We start from the raw sequence: 20,701 nt of genomic DNA, 5'->3' as shown, positions 1-20,701 counted from the left end.
CCATCCAGAAGGCAAGCTTATTGTTATTATCAAACAACTTAGGCTGTTCAGCTTAACCTCACTATCTGTCTGCATATCAAACATCTTAGGCATAATATGGAACAGGTATTTTTCATCAAGTATTGATATGTTGAACTCTAAGTCCCTACAGCATATGATTAAAAAACATTTAAAAATTAGAATATATCCTTCCTGGACAATTTTTTTTTTGCGGAACCGGGGATTGAACTCAGGCCCTTGTGCTTGCCAGGGAAGCACTTATTCTACTGAGTCATCTCCCCGGCCTCAAGATTATTTATAACATGTTTAGTTACCAAGTTAAGCTAATGATACCAATGTTCTTAAAGAGAGGATTGAAAAAGAAGAAAAAGGGAGGAGAAAGAAGGAAAGGGAAGGAAAAGCTTATTTAGTCTCGACTTTGAATCTTCATCTGTACACCTGATTTATTGAAACAAGCATTTAAATAGCAAATATCATTTTTCATCTTCTTTGTTCCTTCGAATATTGTGACTCAGTAGATATAACACAAAAATTCAAAGAATGTATTAGAAGCTTAGTGGATAATGATTTTAGAGTGAACAAAGGACAAGAATACTTTAGAACACATTTTCTTTGAGTTGTCAGGATAAAAGGGCAAGACATTCTTCACTTAATAAAGAATTTCATCATAAGTACCTTGTTATGTGATAGACTGTTTTCAAATTTCTCTAGGGTGGAAAGGAAGGAACGTGCACGATTGAAGACAGTAAAGTTTAACGCAAAACCTGGAGTGATTGATTCCAAAGGGGTAAGTACAACCTGACGGAGACCAGATGTTCTCTGAGCCACCATGGATTTGATGATGAGTAGCAGGCTTTCCGTAGCAAATTCTGGAGCCATCAGACAGTAGAGCACTGTTGTAAATGTATTGCTAAAGGTACTGTTGTCATTTGTGATCAAATGGATTAGCTTTATTGTGAGCATGTTAAGTACTGGGGTAAAGCTAGTGGTCAGGATAAATGATATGTTGATGAAAGCGAGGCGATGGCTACGATGAAAAAGAAAATAGTTCAAGTATTTTCATTGCTTTATTCTTTTAAATTGACATTCTAAAAAGTTGAGTTTCATAAAATGTATCTGTCATCAGAAAATACGTTTAATTTGTTTTACATTATAAAGTAAAGGCAATTGTCATGGAAACATTTAAGTGACTATGTGGATTGTTGTGACAGACACAAAAAAAGAAAATTAACAAATCACCAAAATTGGAATATCCATTCACATACATCTTTTTTCCTAAAAATATCTATTAGATATAATTCAATTAGCATATAATTCACCCACTAAATTTAGAGTCAGGCAACCATCACCAAAGTCAGCTTAAACGTAACTTTCATTATTCTATAAAGAAATTCTGGATCAATTGCAGTCATATTTTATTTTCCCTAACCTTCCACTCTTACCCAGCCATGAGCAACATCTACTTCCTGTCTCTCTAAGCATCCCTACTGGGGCTGGTGAAATGGCTCAGTGGTCTAAAGCACCTACTTAGAACAAGCTAAGCAAAGCCCAGGGACTGCGGTTCAATCCCCCAGCCCCCCATGCCAGCCAGCCCCGCCCCCTCGTGGGCTGAGCTGGCCACACACACACACACACACACACACACATAAAATAAATAAAATTTAAAAAAAATAAGTATCCCTACTGATTTTTCATTTGAATAATATTATACAATATATGGTCTTTTGTGGCTACTTATTCTAGTTGACATAGTATTTTCAAGTTGCATTGATGTTTGACCACGTATAAATATTTTGTTTCTTTTTATTGCCATATAATATTTTATTATATGGATATGCCACTTTTAATTTAACCACTTATCAGTGGATGGACATTTGGGTTGTTTCCCATCTTTAGCTACTATGGGTAATCCTGCTAGGAGCATTTGTGTACAAGTTTTATGTAGACATACGTTTTTATTTTCACTTAATATCTAAGCTGGCTGAAGTTGCTGGTCCCCTCAGGAATGTGACGCTGTAAACTTAACAGTAGAAGGAACTGTCATGCTGTTGTCCAATGTGGTCGCACCATTTTACATTCTCCTCAACAGCATTTGAGGGTTCTGGTTTCTCCACATCCTCAACCACTCTTGTTAACGAATATCTTTTTTTATAACAAATATCTCGGTTCAAGTGGCATCTCTCTGTGGTTTTGATTTGCATTTTCCTAATGACTTTTGATGTTAGGGGTCTTTTGTTCACTATTGTCCATTTCTATACCTTCTTTGAGAATTTCTGTTAAAATTCTTTGCCTGCTTTTAAATTTGGGTGTTGTTGTTGTCATTGTTGCAGAGTTGTAGAAGTTCTGCATAGGCCGATTGTTAATTTCTTATCACATAAGTGCTTTCCAAATAGTTTCTCCCATCCTGAGTTGTCTTTTGACCAAAGCTTTTTGGTGAAGTCCAATTTATCTTTTTTTTTTCTTTCTGTTAATGTTCTTAATGTTACATCTAAGAAGCCACTGCCTCATCGAAGGTCATAATGATTTACATTATAGTTTCTTCTGAAAGTTTTATAGTTCTAGTACTTATGTTTGGAATTTTGACCCATTGGAATTAGTTTTTGCATATAGAGAGAGATCAGATTCCAGTTTTGTTTGTATGTGAATTATTTTCTTAATTTCACTTTTAGCTTGTTCATTGTGAATGTATAGAAAGTAATTATTGTGCACTTAGGTTTTCATTTATTTCCATCCATCGTATCTTAGAACTTTTACTGACCTATTTATTCTAATAGTTTTTTGGTGGACTTCTCAGGATTTCCTGTGTAGAAAATGATGACACATGCAGAAAGAGAGTTTTGATTCCCACCTCCCATATGGATGACTTCTTTTTCTCACCTAACTGCCATAGCTAGAACCTCCAACACAGTATTGGGTACAAGTGACAAGAGCAACCATCTTTGTCCTGTGATCTTTAGAGGAAGATGCAGTCTTCTACCACTAAAAGTGATGTTAGCTATAACTTTCATAGCTTTTTTAAATCTGTTTTTGAAGAGACATTATTCTCTAGTATCATATAGAGGATAATATAATTCCTTACTGCTATGTGATAAAATAACTCTACCTTTTCTTTTGTTTTTGTCCTCTTCATGGGCTTTGTAAGCTCACAATTGTAGCTTGTGAGCATTACACAAAACTACAAGTAAATTCAATAGATATCTCACTGAAAAACAAGAAGGAAAAGTAACATTTTTCAAGGCTTTTGAGACTTGATATCCTTTGTATTTTAGGTGGAGTTTTTATTAGATAGTCCAGTAAGTTGCATAATAATTTACTTTCCAGAAAAGTTCAGATGAAATAAAAATTTATTAAAACCCATGAATCATTCTTGAAAATAAAGGGGGTTTGTGACACAGCATAGAAGCCTTTCCAATACTACTCAATTACTAGAAGCTAGCATTTTTCAGTGATTCTTGCTAAGAATGTCAGGTTGATCTATTTGTTTCATGGGCATAGATGATATATGTTAGAAAATTTATCTTGAATACCTACTGTATGTCAGATAGCACATAGTTAGGACTTGTACAGGATATAAAATGTAACCTAGACAGTTCCAAAGAGTTATATCAGTGAGAGGCCATACACCTTCTGGTTAACCATGGGTGTTACTTTTAATTATTTATAATAAATACCATTAAGTATTTACCAATTAATAGAAATGTAAACTCTAGAACTTGAACTACTGTTAAAGGAGAAGAGTAATCATTTGAGAAGTGAAGTTTGGGACTATAATAAGTTGGGAAGATCAATACCGAGATTCTGCTTTTAGTTCATTACTAAGTCACCGTTGTTCTTTGGGCCTTGTAATCAAGTAACAGTTTTGAATTCTATTAGGGATGTCAAAACAAGTTGTACCTTGTATGTAGAGTGAGGAAGTAGTAAGTTTTCCTATTATTCTTAATATTATATTGAAAAAGTTTTTGAGCCTATCCACAACCACAACAGAAAGTTATCATTAATCAGTCATCTCTAGCACAACACATTGTAGATTGTTCCCTATTTGCAATTCCTTGATTCATTAATATAAGTGACTTCCATCAGTAATACTCCATGTGACTTATTGATAGTACCCACGCATTCACTGATAATAAAGCCAGTTTTCCAAGTGCTCTTGAGAATGAAGCATCAATGAAGAAATTCTTGTCCAGTTATAGAAAGCAAAAGACAGTCAATAAGAGAGGAAACGCACTGAAGAAAGGGGACAGTTTCCGTCTGTGGAACGAGTTGAGGAGCTCTGTCGGGAGATGCCCCTGACTTGGAACCAAGAACCAAGCCATTGCGGAGAGGCTTCCGACCTCTGGGAACTCGGAAGTAGTAAGTTCTGCATAAATTGTAGAGGAAAGCGATTTAGAAAGAGAAAGCGAATGAAGTATTTTGAATAACCTTATCATTAGCTGGCATTTACAGAACTTGCATAGTGTCTTGAGGAGCTCAGAGTATAGTTCATGATTGTTGCCCTGGGTGAACTATGGGATCAGTAGCCACAGAGCAGCCTGGCAAGAGCCTTCCAAGGAGTATGTGCAGTAACTCTGAGAACTCAGATCGGTGGGCAGACAACCAAAGATCACTTCTTGGAAGAACTTGGACTTTCACAGAATGATTGGTGCTGGAGTTACTTTCCAGTCTGTCTATTAATTAAAATAGTGTTGAGCACTGCAGCACTCCAGGCACTGTGCCTTGTGGGTAGCAAACAAATTTAGAAATGTGATCTCTCCAGACAGTGAGCTCACAAAGGAAAATAAGGCCGAATAGTAACTGTGTAGTGTGACAGATGAGCCCCACCAACGGAAGGAATTAGCAGTTTGCACCATCAATTCCAGGAGAGTGAGCCTGGGGGACACTGACTAACCTGTCTGAGATCACACAGTTAGTGGGTACGAAGGCAGGTTTGAGTTCAGGTCATCCTGGCAGCAGAATGTCTGCCATGACTTCTACTTCACGCTGCGCCCATGATGTCTCATGATTAACAGAGAAAGCAGCTTGCGGAGGAGGTAACGTTTAAGCAGCATCTTGAAGTAGGCATAGAGTGAGCGAGATAGCTCAGCGGACTAAGCACCTGCCTTGGAAGCGCAGGGACGAGGCTTCATCCCCGGTTGTGCATGCCGCACCAGCCCCGCCCCCGGCGCTCGCTGATTCTGCGACCGAGTCTGGGTGTGGTGGCACCTGTAATCCCAACTCAGGGAACGCTGAAAACAAGAGGATCACCACGAGTTCAAGCTGCATAGTAAGACCCTGTACCAAATACAGAAATGAAAAACAAGAAAGTTTTTCTTGTACATAGAAAAAACATCAGCCTAGACATTCTAGGTAGGTTGGAATAGGATCAAATGAGTTAAGGACATTGATGATTGGAGCCTACAGTGACATTTGTGCCAAAGGAGGCTGATGGGATATTAGAAGTCTTGTGTGGAAGTTTCTATGTGGTTGAGAGCGTAATGGATTCTGAGAGTATCTGTGAGGAAATCTGAGAGTTACAATTTGAGAATGCTGTTTACTGAAGCTGCTATGTCCCGGCTTTCTGTCCATAATGTACACCTTCACGAAGCCTGTGTCTACACAGGGAGAGACACGTGGGCTGCTGTGTCAGCGGTCTGGATAGATCTGGGCTATGTAGGGCCCTGCGGAACCTCTATGGCTGAGATGTCTGTGAAACTCCTGATGCTTGCTTCAGACCAGACTCTGGTGAACTCTTAGTCACTCTGACTTTGTTTTCCTGTTCTTTTAACGCGGGAAGCTGTATCAGTCAGCTTTCCTTTTGCAGGGACACAGTATCCCACACCTAAGACTTCCAAAGAGAAGGTGTTCGCAGCGACAAGGGTTCGATCCCCGGCCTGCCATGCCGGCCCCACCCCCAGGGTGTGCTGAGATGGCGATTGAGCCTAAGCATGGTGGCATGCTCCTGTGACCCCAGCTCTTGGGAGGCTGAAAACAGCAGAATCACTACGAGTTGGATCCATGCAGTGAGGCCCTGTAGACCTGGCACTAAATTTAAAAAGAAGAGGAGGTGTTTCCTTTGGCTAGGAGTTTCAGATATCTCGGGCTGTGTTCGGCTAGCTCCAAGAGAGAAACAGCAGAGAGAAGAACAGGATGGACCAGAACTGTACATTGTGGGGCATCTAGGAGGCGGTACCCAAGGAATGGGCACAGGGAGGGATGTGCCCTCACACGGCTATGACCAGCCTGCAGCTGAAGCCCATCTCCCCACAATGCGTTCAACAAGGGACATAGCCAGGTGAAGCCAGCTGTGAGCAGAGCGCCGTGACCTGGTCATCTCAGCGTCTTTCAATCCAAGTAATCAGCCAGGATTAACTGGCCTAAATCCACCTCTTTTCAACATGACACCTTGTTACATCTCCTTCAGCCATACTCAGTCTCCACATAAACGCAGTGACAAGTTAGCAATTCCACCTAGGCACACAGTCCTATATAAAATAAAAAATGCAAATCCCTTCCTTAAAATTTCTCAAAAGTCCAAGCCCCAAGTTTCCACCATTTCTCAAAAGTCCAAGCCCCAAGTTTCCACCATTTCTCAAAAGTCCAAGCCCAAAGTTTCCTATGAGACTCTAGCTTAGCTTTATTTTTTTATTTCATTTTTATTTTAAAGAGAAAAAAAACACTTCCAAGACCAAAATAATAATAATAATAATAATAATAATAACAACAGGGTAACAATGGTTAATACATTGCATATTGTTGTCTTTAATTAGTTACTCAGAGTGCAAGATATAGGCATTTAATTGTCCAAACAATATTGGCACAAATCTTTCTTTTCAATGAACTGAGAGAAATTAGTAGATTAACTACCATCTATATTCCTCTCCCCCACGGCCCCTCCAGCATTTGTTGGTTGATCCCTTTATAATAGTCATTCTGAGATGAGATAGAAACTCAGCGTTGTTTAATTTGCATGTCTTGAATGACCAGTAATGTTGATCATTTTTATGTATTTATTTGATGGTTGTATTTCTTCACCTGAGAACTGCATAATTCATGTCAGATGCCCATTTTGGGATTGGGTCTTTAAATTTATGAGGTCTGATTTGTTTCATTTTTTAGTTCTTTCTACATTCTTGATAGTAGTTCTTCGTCTGAGAAGCAGCTGGCAAACATTTTCCCCCACCTTGTGGGCTGTCTCTTCACTCTGTTAGTGGTTTCTCTTGCTGTGCAACAGCTTTCTAATAAGATGAAGTCCTAGTTGTTGATTCTTGGGATAGTTCCTGTGCATTTGGGGTTTTGTTCATAAAGTCTTTGCCTACACCAAAGTCTTCAAGAGTTTTACTTATTCTTTCTTCCAGCAGATTTACTCTTTCTGTTTAATATTTAGATTTTTGATCCATTTTAAATTTAGTTTAATGCATGGTAAAAGATACGGATCCAGTTTTAATCTTCGGCATAAATAGAGCCAATTTTTCCAGCACCATTTATTAAAGAGGTTATTTTTCTTCCAGAAAATGTGTTTGGCCCCTTTGTCAAAGATAAGATGGCTGAGTATGTCTGGAGTGGTTTCTGCATCTCTAATCTGTTCCATTGATCTTAGGGTCTATTAATTTGTTTATTTGCCAATGCCATGCTGTTTCATCATAGTAGCTTTATAGTATAATTTCAAGTCAGTGATTGTGATGCGCCCTGCCTTGCCTTTGTTACCCAGAATTACCTCTGCTATTCTAGGTCTCTTCTGGTTTTCAAATGAGTAATTCTGTGAAATACTCCGTTGGAATTTCGATCAGAATTGCATGAAATCTGTTTAGCAGTTTTGGAAATATGGCCATTTTCATTATATTGGTTCTTCCTACCCAAAACTCTTAATTTGAAACCCGTGCAAAGTTCAAAAAGCCTATTGCATATTGCCAGTAGAGAGTGGCACCAGGTAAACATTCCTATCCTGAAAGGGAGGAACGCAGAGATAGATGCAGGACCAAAGCAAGACTGTAACACAGCAGGCAAGCACTAACCTTTCCAGAAGGGTGTGGTGAGGCAAAGCTGTCCTCCTCGTGGCAGCCAGGAAGGGGCACGCAGCAGAAGAGCACCGGCAGACGCTGCCTCCAGGGACCGCCTGCAGCTGAGTGCCAGCCCCTGAGCACACAGTCCGCTGTGTGCATAAGTGGGTGAACTCCCCTGAGCGTGGCATCCTCATGACCCATCCACCTTTCCAGAATTCTCTTAATCCAGTCAAGTTGACAGTTAAGATTAACCGGCACCCAGCCATGCTGAGGGCTAAGAAGTTGTGTGCGTGCAGAATCAAGCCATTCTGCACTTCCACGCTAATAACCTTAGTGATTTATGCCCAACTTCATCATAGATGGGGTTCTTAATCTTAAAATCTATAGTCTAATAAAGAGGTACATATGTAGAAGAAAATATAGAGGTTATCAGTAGCCTTACTATATGTCACCAAAATGAAATAAACGTGTTGCAAATGTGTGACAATAAATGCAAAGTACCCTTTCACATTGTAAATCTCTTCTAAGGTAAGATAGTACATGCATATGTACATGCCTACGTACGTACATAAATACATACATCGCCCTACTTATTATCTGGCTGGGACATAGCAGAGATAAATAATAGGAGTGTCAGTTGTAAAGACCTGGTTTATACACTGTCTCTCCCTAAACTGTAGGAACAAAACAAAGACACAGGTCTTGGTGACTGTGTTCACTCAGTTATTTAATAATCTTTGGTAAATTCCAACACAAAGCAGCTGTATAGATTATGGAATTATAATGATAAATAAGTAAGCACTGCCTACCTGGAGAAACAGCCATTTTCAGGACGGAGTGAGTCTCTACAGGAAGTCATACTAGCAAACAAGGGAACCACAGAATTTGCCTTTTAAGTCAAAAGAAGAAATAATAGAGGGAGAGAACTTAATTTAGGGTCAAAGAACAAAGGGGCTCTGGATTAAGCACCGAGAGGACTTGCATTAGCTAGCAACTGAAGGGATTGTAGTGTGGAAGGCAGTTGAGAGTGGGATGCAGAATAGGTAGGAAATAGAATATGGTTCACTTTCATTGCAAGGATGCTTTTATTAAAAATGATAAATGTTCCCAGAACTGGAAAGTTAGACTGAGGTCGGTCTGATGCCTTAAATTTCCCCACAAACTTGGGCTTTATCCTACAAGCAGCAAACAGCCTGGAGGGGTGTGGCCACCTGGGACCTCACAGTTTCCTCCGAGCTTGCACACTGAGTGTGCCCCTATCACTGAGTGTGCCCTACACACAGCTGCATTGTGGGTCCTCCTGAGAATCATTTCTCTGGGACACACAGAGCTGGTTGTAGGACCTGCCTTTGTGTCATTTATCAGAAAAGCAATTTGACAGTCAGTTAGGTGATGTGAACTTGCTCATGTCTGCACCCTTAGCATGGGGTCTGGAACACACTCTGGCTGCTCTGTGCTCCCTTCCTGGAGCAAAGAGTGGGGAATGACCCCAGGTGGGATCTGAGACATCAATAACCACGGGCAGGAGGGACCATGGGTGGTGCTGGAGAAAGCGTCTGCCGTATCTGGGGTGAGATCTGGAAGTCTCAGTTCAACAGCAGTGATAGGAAAACAAAACAGGAAACCATTGTGAAAGGAATCAGAGGCCTTTCATCCTTGAACTTCTATGCCAGTGGTTCCTAACAATAATGGACATACACTGCTTGTTTAGTGACTGAGTTCTGTTCCTGTGACTAGGTCATTAATATTCAGAACCAAGAAATGGTCAAAGGAAACTCCAGCCCAATCACTTCGCTTTTATTTGTGTTACCCTTACATGCGTTACTGTAACGCATAACAGCATAAAACTGTAGCAGGAACAATCAGTAAAAATTACAGCCTGTTTAAACAAAGTATACCATACAAAGATAGACAGGCTCTGTAAACAAGATGTCCAGAGCTGTATAGATATTTAAAAAAAGAAAAAAAGGACGGGTCATTCATTCATCCAATCAGCACACCCTGATCACAAGCCCAAGCAGTTGTTAAGCAGAAATATGTCCAGCAGTTGTTCTGCAAGGAGTAGCATGTATTCCAAAGCCTGGAGCTCCCCTTGTGAGATGTTGACCCTGACAGAGGGAGTAAGGCGGAAACGAAGCACAGGGCTAGGTCGACGGCAGTCTCCCTGAATCCACCTGCAGCCGGCACTGAGAAATCTTGCTTTTAGTTGTTAATTATTGGAACATTCTGCACAGCTATTGATTCTTACTCTGTTACTTATAGATTAAAAAAACAACAACATACAACTGATAATCCTTTCTCTGGGACACATAGAGCTGGTTGCAGGGACTGCCTTTGTCATTTATCAAAAAAGCAATTTGACAGTCAGTTAGCACGATAGAAATTCTATTGGCTTCCCCAGTTTGAGTTATGAGGATTGATTTTTTTGGTAACAGCTCTAAAGTGACATTTGGAGAGAGCAGTTATAACTGACCTACCGAAACAACACTAGCAAAAAATGGGGGGGGGGGGCATGGCAGAAAGGTAGAAAGAGAAAACCTCTCTTCAGTGGAGCCAATCTGTAGATGGCAAGAAGCGGGTGAAGAGTTCAAATACCTCGAGGTGACCTAGAAATCCAGGCCAGAGGGTTGAGACAAAAGCCACACACAGGGCATTAGGAAGTCAAGTGTTTCCTTCAACACTTCTGAAAAGGCTTCCTTACTTTTGCTTTCCCTTTCCTGTCCTCTTAATGACTTCCCAGGGGGCTCCCTGGCCCTGGCCTTTTGCCTCCTGATCTCTCCCCTATACCACACGATGTGTACTTCAAACTGCACTTACATTTTTACGTAAAGACCCAAAAGAGGTGTATGTCCAGAGAATTCTGCGGCACTGCTACCACTGCCTGGAAAAAGGTGCTAAATCTTTCTATTTTCTATCAAATGCGATAATTACACGTGAGCAAACTCTGAGCTCCTCTGTCCACCCAGAGCCCCCCGAGAGCACACCGATAATTATCTGGTGAAGAAGCACTAGGGGCTTCCCTGCGGGTGTCTGAGGGGCCCGTGGAAGGGGCCCGCCTGCCCCTGGGATACGGGGGAAGCGCCCTCGCCCAGCTCTGACAGCCAGCAGAGCTCAGGGTCTATTTGCGAGAGAGTGAATAGGGTAGTCTACACAGAAGGAATAAATACGTTCTCCACGTACTTCATAGTGTGCTCCTTGTCCAGTCGCTGATGAGGAAAGCGAGCATCTGTGAAGTGGCATGGAGAGTAAATCGCGTGGTCCTTAGTCGCTTTTACGTGTGTGTGTTTCTCTGTCGTCATGTCCCCTTTGAGTCCGAGGAGGACTGCTGTCACAACTACCAAGTTAATTTGCAACCTTGTACCCTGGAGTTAGTATGATGTGTGACGGTCTCTGTGCGCTGCGCACTCCTGTGCCTGCATGCACGTAGCCAGGATCTAATATATTTTAGTCTATAATTATTCTCCCTTCTTCACCTTAATTATATTTCGAGACATGTTAAAAATTGCATATATCGACATGTAAATTTGGTCAACTTCATACACACAAGTTATTAAAAAGGCAAAAATTGTGAAAATTGAAAAATAGTTTTGAAATCCAATGTTATCTTCATTGGATAGTTCAGCTAAAGCTTTCGTTTAATTACTGTTAGTTGGCATACATGCCTGGCTGGCAAGCTCAAGGTCCTCAGCTGAACGGGTGCCTCAAGCTGCCATGTTTTTCCAGTTTTCTTTCCTCCCCTCTGCACCTGCTCTCTGGCCCTGATACTCAAATAATAATAATAATAATAGTAATAATAGTAATAGTAATAATATAAGGAGTAGGATAAACATTATAAATTTACTTTCTCTTTGTACTTTCTTCCTTTCTCATGTTTTCAGTTTTTAAGCTTTTCCATCTAATATTTTTCTTGAAGTTATACCCTATGCCAGCCACCGATTTAGGCAATGGAAATACACTAATAACAAGACGACACGCTTCCAGCCTTCAGGGATAACAAAATGTTCTGTAGACACCAAAGTGTTCGTAAATAAAAAACAGAACCTATGAAGCACTTGAGAGTGCAGCCCAGGGTATTCACTGCCATCAGATCTGGGTTACTCAAGCTTCTTTCAGAGTGCATAGGAAAGTTCCCAGAAGAGATAATCAAGTCAAGAATCTGTAGACTCCAACCAGGTGTAAAAGGATGAAAGCATGTTGTAGGCAGAAGTGATCGTTTGTCAGGAAACAGGTCGGTGTGCTCAGGAAAGCCAGCGAAGCTTAATGTCACCCAAATACCGTAAAAGCCTAAGTGCAAAGCTTCAGATGCCCGGAGATAAGGCCAGGGAAAGTCAGGCGCCAGACCATGAAGGGCCTTGGCCTTGATGGGAAGAAAGCGCCCAGAGGGGCTCAGTACCATGGAGATTAGAGCTTTAGCAGGTCACTCGTGGCAAGGTGGAATAAATTGCCAAAGGAGGAAAACAGGAGTCCAGGTCAGTGATACAGGTGGGCCACAGAGCAGGTGCAGAGAGGAGGAAAGAAAGCTCCCTACTTGCAGACACGCGTCTGTCACATATCTCAGCCCCTGTTGATGTCTTAATAGTCCTATGTCTTGGAGTCTAAATCCCCTCTTACACAGCAGAGAGAAAGGAAAAGTGGCCAATATTTTGCCCTGCAACCATTTGTGTGACACACATTTTGTGGACTTTGTATTTGGGAGAGAAGAACTCGTCACACCCTGCCTTGCGGCAGAGCCAAACAGAATTTCCCCACAACACTGAACCCAACCATTGAATGGGATTCAGTTCTCATCCAATTTAGGTTGGAACCAAAATCATGGAAAGATTGAAGTTTATAAACCAAGGTGCACTGTAAGTGGCCAAGCTGAGCCCCACAATGTGGCAGAAGGTCTTATGTGAGCAAAACTTAAAGCATCCTTCTCTCTGAACAAATTACAGATGTTATTAGCTGAATCTCTCCATTCAATTAGTGATATGATGTGTAGGCCAAAATAATATACATGGGAGATGTAAATAACTAGTGTTGTTACTTCCTAGTTATTGCATCAGATGAGAACACAAGCCTTTGTTAAATTCTCTTCCCGTTATTTAGTGTTATTCAGGGAGTTTGGCTGAAGCCCATTTCTACTTAGGGAATCATTCATGAATAAATTCTGATTCCCTATAGGGTTTCCTTTAGCCAGACTTGGAGTGAAAGGCCTGGAGTTGTATCGTTCACTGGAAGTGCTGATCACTTTGCAAAAGCTTTAATTATCTGGAACTTAAAAACAGCCAGGCCAATACAGAAAGATGCAGAAGAGACTGCGCCGCCGTCATCCAGCTTCCTCACCCCAGTAATTGTATCCAGACTCGTAAAATTGGCACGTCTTGCCTCTTTTCAACAGTACACTGTATCTCTATGTGGATAGAAAGTCCTTTTTATGACGGATCATGTAATGTCTGAAAAGAGTTTCATCAGCAGCTTCTAGCACGTTCCTAATGTTCAGGACCTAATTACCTCGTCTTTTCAGAGAGAGAGTAGTAGGAAGAGATTGAGATTCTGATCTTAGGCCTAAATCCTATTCTTAGCTTCCATAATTATGTAACTTAGAGCCAACAGTTTCTTTCTGACACTCTTTTTTCAGTTAGAAAAGTAATCTAGAGAATAGATTCCAGGTCCCTTGAAGCAGTGAACGTGATTTATTTAAGCTGTGAAATAGTTCATAGCATTCAACCCGTAGTTACTGAATTAAGTAATGTGAAGAATAAAGAAGGTGATTTTTTTTTTTTTCTGCAAAGCTTTATTCCGGAGGGGCGCAGTCCTTCTCGGCAGCTGCCTTCCTCGTGGCGGCCAGCACTTGCTCAGCTCCTCGCGCTTCCCCTTGGCGCGGATGTGCGTCCCCGCCCTTTTCCTGATGAACCTGAGGGCGCGCTTGTCCTTGGAGACCTAGAGCAGCTCCATGGCGCGCTGCTCGTAGGGGGCGAAGCCGCACACCTCCCCGGTCATGTCCCGCACAAGCTTGGTGTGTTTGGTGAGGCGTCCACAGCGGCAGCTGTGCCTGAGTTTGCTCACATTCTTAGTCACCTTGTTGAGGGCCACGGCCATGGGATAGCGGAGAGCCATGGCTACTGTTCTTCAGTCGTTGCTGTGGTGAAAGAAGAAGGTGATTTGTTAAGAGAAAAGGTATGTAAATTAGAAGGTGCAGCCCCCTTTTTTTCTGTAGATTGTAACTAGGGAACTGAATAATTATTCTTCCTGTCAGAGGAAGGTTATCTTGATGCAGAGTTATTTTCTTTCCTTTTCATAAATAGGTTTGAATTTTCTTTCTATGCACTAAAGATATAATTAAGACCCTACTTTGCCATCACAGTTTACCTTCCAGCCCACACACAGTCCTATAGTATTAGGCAAAAGCGTCAAATAAATGTGTACTGCGTCTTGGTGAGGACTCACAGGAGAGATGAGGCTTATGCTGGTGGACAGCGACTAAATTCTAAGAGGAGGCGGTGTTTTAGCCAAATCTAAAATAGGATTAAGACTTCAGAACTGTAAAATACAGTGCATTTTCACACTCAGCAAAGAGTAGAAGCAAAAGTGATAAGGAGGGTGATGGCCAGCGACTATCACACGGGACTGGAGCACACATGGGGGACAGCGGGACAGAGAAAGGTGTAAGTGCAGCGTGGGGCCCAGTACCAGAGAGTGTTGCTGTCACTCTGCAAAGTCCTGGGAGACTGAGTGCAGAGGATGCCCGTGAAGAGAGCGGCTGACTCTGGCTGCTGGGAAAAGGGCTGAGGGACTCTAGAGCCTACAGGAGGGGGCACCCGGCAGACGGCCTGGGAGTGACTCAGAATCACAGAGGTCACATCATAGGTAAGGGTCATGGAAACCGTACAAGGCAGCTGTGCCCACTCGGGTAATGACCAAGAGGAGAACCAACTTGGCAGAGCCCATGTGAGAAATTTAAAAATGCATGCCAGACAGACCTGACCTCAAGCATTGGCTGATGCCTTATTTGCCAACTGAAGTGCCAGGCGTTAGGTAACTGCTTTGTGCCATTAGAAATCGCTGGCACGTTCCACATCATCTTAGTTCCCTGTTGCTGAGACAAAACACCTGACACCCCAAGTTAAAGGGGAAAAGGCTTATTTGGCTCAGTTTGGAGAGGATTCAGCCCATACTGGGCTGGCTCGAAGGCAGGGTGGTGTGGCCGAGGGGTGTCACCGAGGAGAAACAATTCATGGCAGGCAGAAGGCAATAAGCAGCAAACCAAATGCCTCTGTCTGTCACTTACATCTTGTCCAGGCCACCCACCCGTAGACCTGTCCCTACAGTACATTGCACTCACACCCTGAACCTTACCAACAGCCAGATCACAGCATCACACACTAGATCCAGCCACCTCTGAACAAGCCCCACCTACAACCTCAGGAGGCTTTGGGGCATCTAGACACGGGCCGTGCACACATGGTGCCAAGCAGTTGCAGGCTAAGTAAAACTATCAATGAAATAAACTTTTTAAAAGCTTGAAACCAACTCTAGACTATTTGAAGTGATAAATGCACTTCTCCAGAATTAAGTAATGTTTGTGAGGGCTGGCCAAATAGCTCAGCGGATTACAGTGCCTGCAAGCTGGTGCAGGGACCAGGGCTTTAATCAGGACCTGCTGTGCAGTCCCTGCCCCCAGGCGCACTGAGGCAGCAATTGAGACTGGGCGTGGTGGTGCAGGCCTGTAATCCCAGCTCTTGGGAGGCTGTAAACAGGAGGATCACTACAAATCTGACCCAGTAGTGAGAACTTGAACACCTTGTAGACCCTTCCCTAAAAATACAAAAAATAGAAAGAAATGTTTGTGGATATGGAAAATAAGTTCTTAGGTTTGCAGAGTGCTTTGGACCATCTTGATTTCACAGATGAAGATGCAGGGTCAAAGGAAAGAGGTGACCTGTCTGCAGGCATACGGCTCGACTGTTCTTTAGAGGCACATGAATGTCTATATGGTGTCCTGCTCCCTTTACTCAGCAGCAGTTTACAAGGTGTCTTTCATGTCTAACACCAGGTTAGGGCCTGGAGAAAGCCCGGCTGCCTGAGCCTTTGCCTTACTCTTGACAAACATCATACAGTCTAGGAAAGGTTTGTGCTTCTTTTGAAGTGGGTGCGCTCCATATACAATGTACTTCTCTCAGGCCATCAGCAAACCTAGTACTGCAACCTCAGCGATGCCACTGGCCATGTCATCTGAGGCAGGCCACTTACTCCTCTGTAAAACGAAACTTGCAACAGAGATACAGTACACATGCTTGATTTTATATGAGATGTACCAACCTTCAGTCATAACATGAGGGTTATTAAGTTAAACTGAAATTATACTTTTCATGAGAAACATCCATGTGTAGTTCACTCTAATTTTCCATGTATGCATCTCTTACAATGCGCTAAGCACCATGGATCTGTTGCCCAGTGGGAAAGCACACAATGGTAAAAAGTATGCTGTGACATGGGACTATGATTTATCCCATTCTGTGGCCTATAAGTCCCTCTATGTTCCTATGCAGTAGGGCCATGTGTACACACACAGGTCACCACAGGGACACTGGGGGAGGATCTTGTCTTGTTGAGTTGTAATAACCATGTAATGCATTTTCCATAATGAAGTGAGAGCTTTCCTAGCAGCCAAGTGAGCACTTTCCTAGCACCGCTCTCAAACTAACTTTATGCCCTTAGTGCAGGTTAGAGCTGTTCTCACTGACAAGGAGCAAAGAAGTTGCAGATACGCCACTTGCCTTTCATGTCTTCACAATTTCAGGAATATTTCTAAGTATTTTATTCTCACTTGAAACGTGTTAGAACACTCTTGGTGTGAATGGATTTCTTGCTTTCCTGGGAGGCTCCAGGGAGCTACTGTTTCTCTCTACGAATGGTTTGTGCCTAGTTGCCACAAAGCGTGAACACATTAATGAATTTCGGGCCTGAGCATGATGTGAACGGCTACCTGGTCTCTCCTGGTCGGGGAGAAAGCAGCCGTGAGCCTGGAACCAGCAAGCGCAGGGTGGAGGCAGGAGCCCTGAGCTGCAGTTAAGAAAGTAAAAGAAAAAGAAAACCACCAAAGCTACTTAGCAATTGCTACTTAGTGACATAATTTCTTTCTTAAAGATAGAGAGTGGTTCACCTCCCGGTTGACTTCTAAGAGCTACCTGGGCTGCATCTGCAGCCTTTTCAGCAGTAGGTACAGTTCACATTTGGTAAATAAAGGACTTTACTTTGATAGTATTTCTACTGTCAAAAGTTGTACGGCTAACTCTATACAGTTGTACTGTACAGTACAACTAACATTTACTAATGATTGCTTTAAGCCAAACATTTTGCTAAATGTGAGTTTTTCTCGTTCAATTCTCCAAACCGTGCTATTCGGTGATGTCTACATGAGACCTCTTGAGGGAAATCGTCATTGTGGTCCCCCCACACCATTAACCAATTCTCTCTATGATGATGTTATCTAAATAAAAACACAAAATTAGCTTATAGCATTTATCCTCCATAAAGTTAAAATTCACGAAAAGTGTAAAAGCATTAACTATAAATGTATTGTATGTTAAGCAACAAAACTCAGAATTCCTTACGATGAGCGGAGATGGTTAGGTAAAACTAGGTCTCCGTGACGCCAGCATGGCTGTGACTGCCCTGGGGAAGTGTCCTGCAGCTGGACCTGGGGGGCCAGGGAAGAGTCAGTTCCCTCACCCCGGGCAGCCGTGGGGCGTGCGCTGCAGAGTCTGCCCGGGGCTTCCCACTTTCCCTTCCCAGCTCCTCCTACCGAGAGGGCACCCTGGAATCACGCAGGGAACCCTTGAGGACCTGAGGTGTCACGTGACAGCCACCCGCGTGGCTGCCTCCCGGCAGGCGTGTAACACAGCTGTGTGTTCTCCCTTCTGCCTGGAGCAGCGCCGCGGCGTAGCCCCACCCACATGGCACCTGCTATTTTCATCCTTCCGTGGGTGGAGAAACCCCAAGAACAGGCTTGGATCCCTTTGTCTCTCATTCGCATTCCTATTATTTACACTAGCACACCGCGTTATAGTAAGTAGGTGAGTGTGCCTAACTTTGATGGGGAGATTTCCTGACTTTTCTCAGCTGTCCAATTCTTTTTCAGGATTTTTAATCCAAGTGGTTCTCTCTTGAACAGAAGTACATGTATAATAGGAGGACCATGTGTAACTGACACACTCTTCACCTTCTAGTCTTCAGTTTTTGACTCTTTTATAAAAATTGTTTCTATAGGGGCTGGAGATTTGGCTAACGGTAGAATGCTTGCCCGGCAGCTGAAAGCCCTGGGTTTGGTCCTGGGCACCAAAACCAAAAAATAAACCTCTCCTAAAAAAACAATTCAACCAAATAAATAAATAAATCAAATCAGAAAAGACCAAATACAAACAGACAGGGGCAGGAGAGATAGCTCAGAGGTCTAAGTGCCTGCCTGCCTGGCAAGTGCAAAGACCCACATTCAGTCCCCAGTACCACATGATGTGCCGCCATGCAGGCCTCTGAAACCTGGTGTGGTGGTGTACACCTGTAATCCCAGCTCTGGGGAGGCTGAGACAGGAGAATGACTATGAGTCGGAGCTGCATAGCAAGACCCGGTAACAAATAAATATTATTTATGTAGGCGAATAGGTTTTGTTTCAGTAGATTCACGCATGCACATAACATGCTTAAATTATTTTGGCCTCCACGTCTTTTGCCTCACTATCCCCTCTACTTTCATGTTTGCGGGTTCAATATGTCTCTTCTTCCAATATCCACCCCACATCCCCTACACCCTGTCCCCTCCATTATCCCTAACTGGCCCTTGAGCACCTCTTCTGCCTGTGAGCCCTGCCCTCTTCCACACCCCACACTGCATCTGCTTCTCGCCAGTCCATTCCACCTCAGGGGAGCAGCAGAGGGTGAAGTTAGGATGGCTTTGCGCTTCCCGGTTGAGCCACCTGTCCTCTGCCTGAGCCGCCCTTCCTGCCTCTCCACCTGACGCATCCTACTCATTCTTTAATTCCCACCCAAGCCACACTTTGACCCTTTTGCAGCTTCCCCTGCACTCTTACAGGCAGGTGAGCAGGTCTCCATCTCCGCAGTCAGTCGTTATGCACCGCCTTCCTGTGTGTCCCGGGGTTTGGCACAGGGATATAGGTGGAGAATCGAGTTCCACCCACACCGCTGTTCAGAAAGAGCAAGTTTACAAAAGTGTGAGAGCTTCCAGCTCCTCCTCCCAGAAGTGGAGCCTTTTCTGGTGTGCACTGGGCATTTTTGCCGTTAAAGACCTGAGCATGATGTTTGACAAAGCCAGTAAGTGATTACAGAATGATAATTTAAACATTATCATTCCTTAAGCCCATCCTAGCAGCGCTCTACATGCCTGTCTGTAGTCAGCACTACAATTATCTAAGAGGGAGATACAGTTACCCCATTTCTCTAGAATCTTTCAATAGTAGATACCGCTGTCACGTGAAGTAACTTCTACTGAAGTGTGTATTCTTTAGCCCCTGAGGGAGACTTAGAATGAGCAGAGTAACATCATAATACCATCATTTATTCCTATTTCCCAGTCACTGTGTTGTGTACTGCAAGTGCATTGTCCCCCAAGTGGAATGTGACAGTGACATACGTAACATGTCCACACAGGGGACACTGGAAGGAAACAGTAACGTATTCTGACTTGGAAGTGGTAATTGGTTTGTGGCCACAATGGCAATTACCAGTGTCCAGTGAAGACATAAGAATACACTTGCTGGTGCTGGAGAAGTAGCTTGGCAGGAAAGCACCTGCCTAGCCCAAAGAGGCCGGGGCTGCATCCCAATTATACACCAAGGAAAAAAACCAAGCTGCCAGGGTGCAAGGTGAGTACGAACAGGAAAGGTGTGCATAGAGGAGGGTTGCTCCTGAAAGACCATGTTGGAGTGCTTTAGGATTGGCTTCTCTGGAGCTGTATGTACATGGATTGTGGCTTTTTTTTTTTTCATATCCTAAAATTTTAGAAGTTCCATCTTGGCCAGATGAGGATCTGATCTTTTGTCCACTACTATTGAGGGTGCAGCAAGCAGTATTTGATTGTTCTCTTCCAAAACACAGGAACTGCTGGGAAACTGTTGGACCGCTCTCAGACTCTTAATTCTTAACTGTGACGCACCCCTCTGGACTGCGCGTGCTTGTCTTAGAAAATGTAGTCCAGTTGCGTGAAGCATACGAACGCATCTTGAAGGGAGCACGAGAGGGGGGACTCAGCGTAGACTACACCAAGGAGCCCGAGACGGACTCCAGGAGGCTGCTCTTTCCTCCACTTCTACTCATCAGTGGGGACAGAGCTCTGTTGAGAATCCTGATCCCTGTAACTCATTCTGCTACAATGGGGTGACTGGCAAAGGGCCACAGGTCTCAGCTACCTCATGGATTTGCCTCTATTTTTAAGTTACCCTTCCTTTCCTTCAAGCAGGAAGTGAGGATTATTCGATCGGGCACAGCATTAATATATATCACTCCTGGGACACAGATGCTGCAAGTGGCCTAGATACGGAATTAACATTATGGCAGGAGGCAGAGAGCAAGCTACCAGCTGAGACTGAGTTGTCACCAAGAGCAAAACTGAGGAACAAAAGCAGATGGAGGGAGACGCACCCTCCCAGGGTGGACCTAAGGGCTGTGAAGATATTCAAGGTCTTCAAGGTCAATGCATATAATTCCATGTTGTACAGAAGATGAAG

The 20,701-nt window shown here is 43.2% G+C and overlaps 1 protein-coding gene across 1 annotated transcript in view; it reads left to right on the top strand.

Annotated features, from left to right (window-relative positions):
- Positions 1–20,701, top strand: part of Dlg2 (discs large MAGUK scaffold protein 2) — a 1,516,571-nt gene that overhangs the window by 1,454,607 nt on the left and 41,263 nt on the right. The window contains exon 16 of the mRNA XM_004632548.2: positions 712–787. Within this exon, the coding sequence (XP_004632605.1) occupies positions 712–787 (76 nt within the window). The remainder of the gene's footprint in view (positions 1–711; positions 788–20,701) is intronic.

The sequence above is a fragment of the Octodon degus genome, unplaced genomic scaffold (genome assembly GCF_000260255.1).
Source record: "Octodon degus isolate 3935 unplaced genomic scaffold, OctDeg1.0 scaffold00049, whole genome shotgun sequence".
NCBI lineage: Eukaryota > Metazoa > Chordata > Mammalia > Rodentia > Octodontidae > Octodon > Octodon degus.
This window is presented reverse-complemented; position numbering and strand designations above follow the sequence as displayed.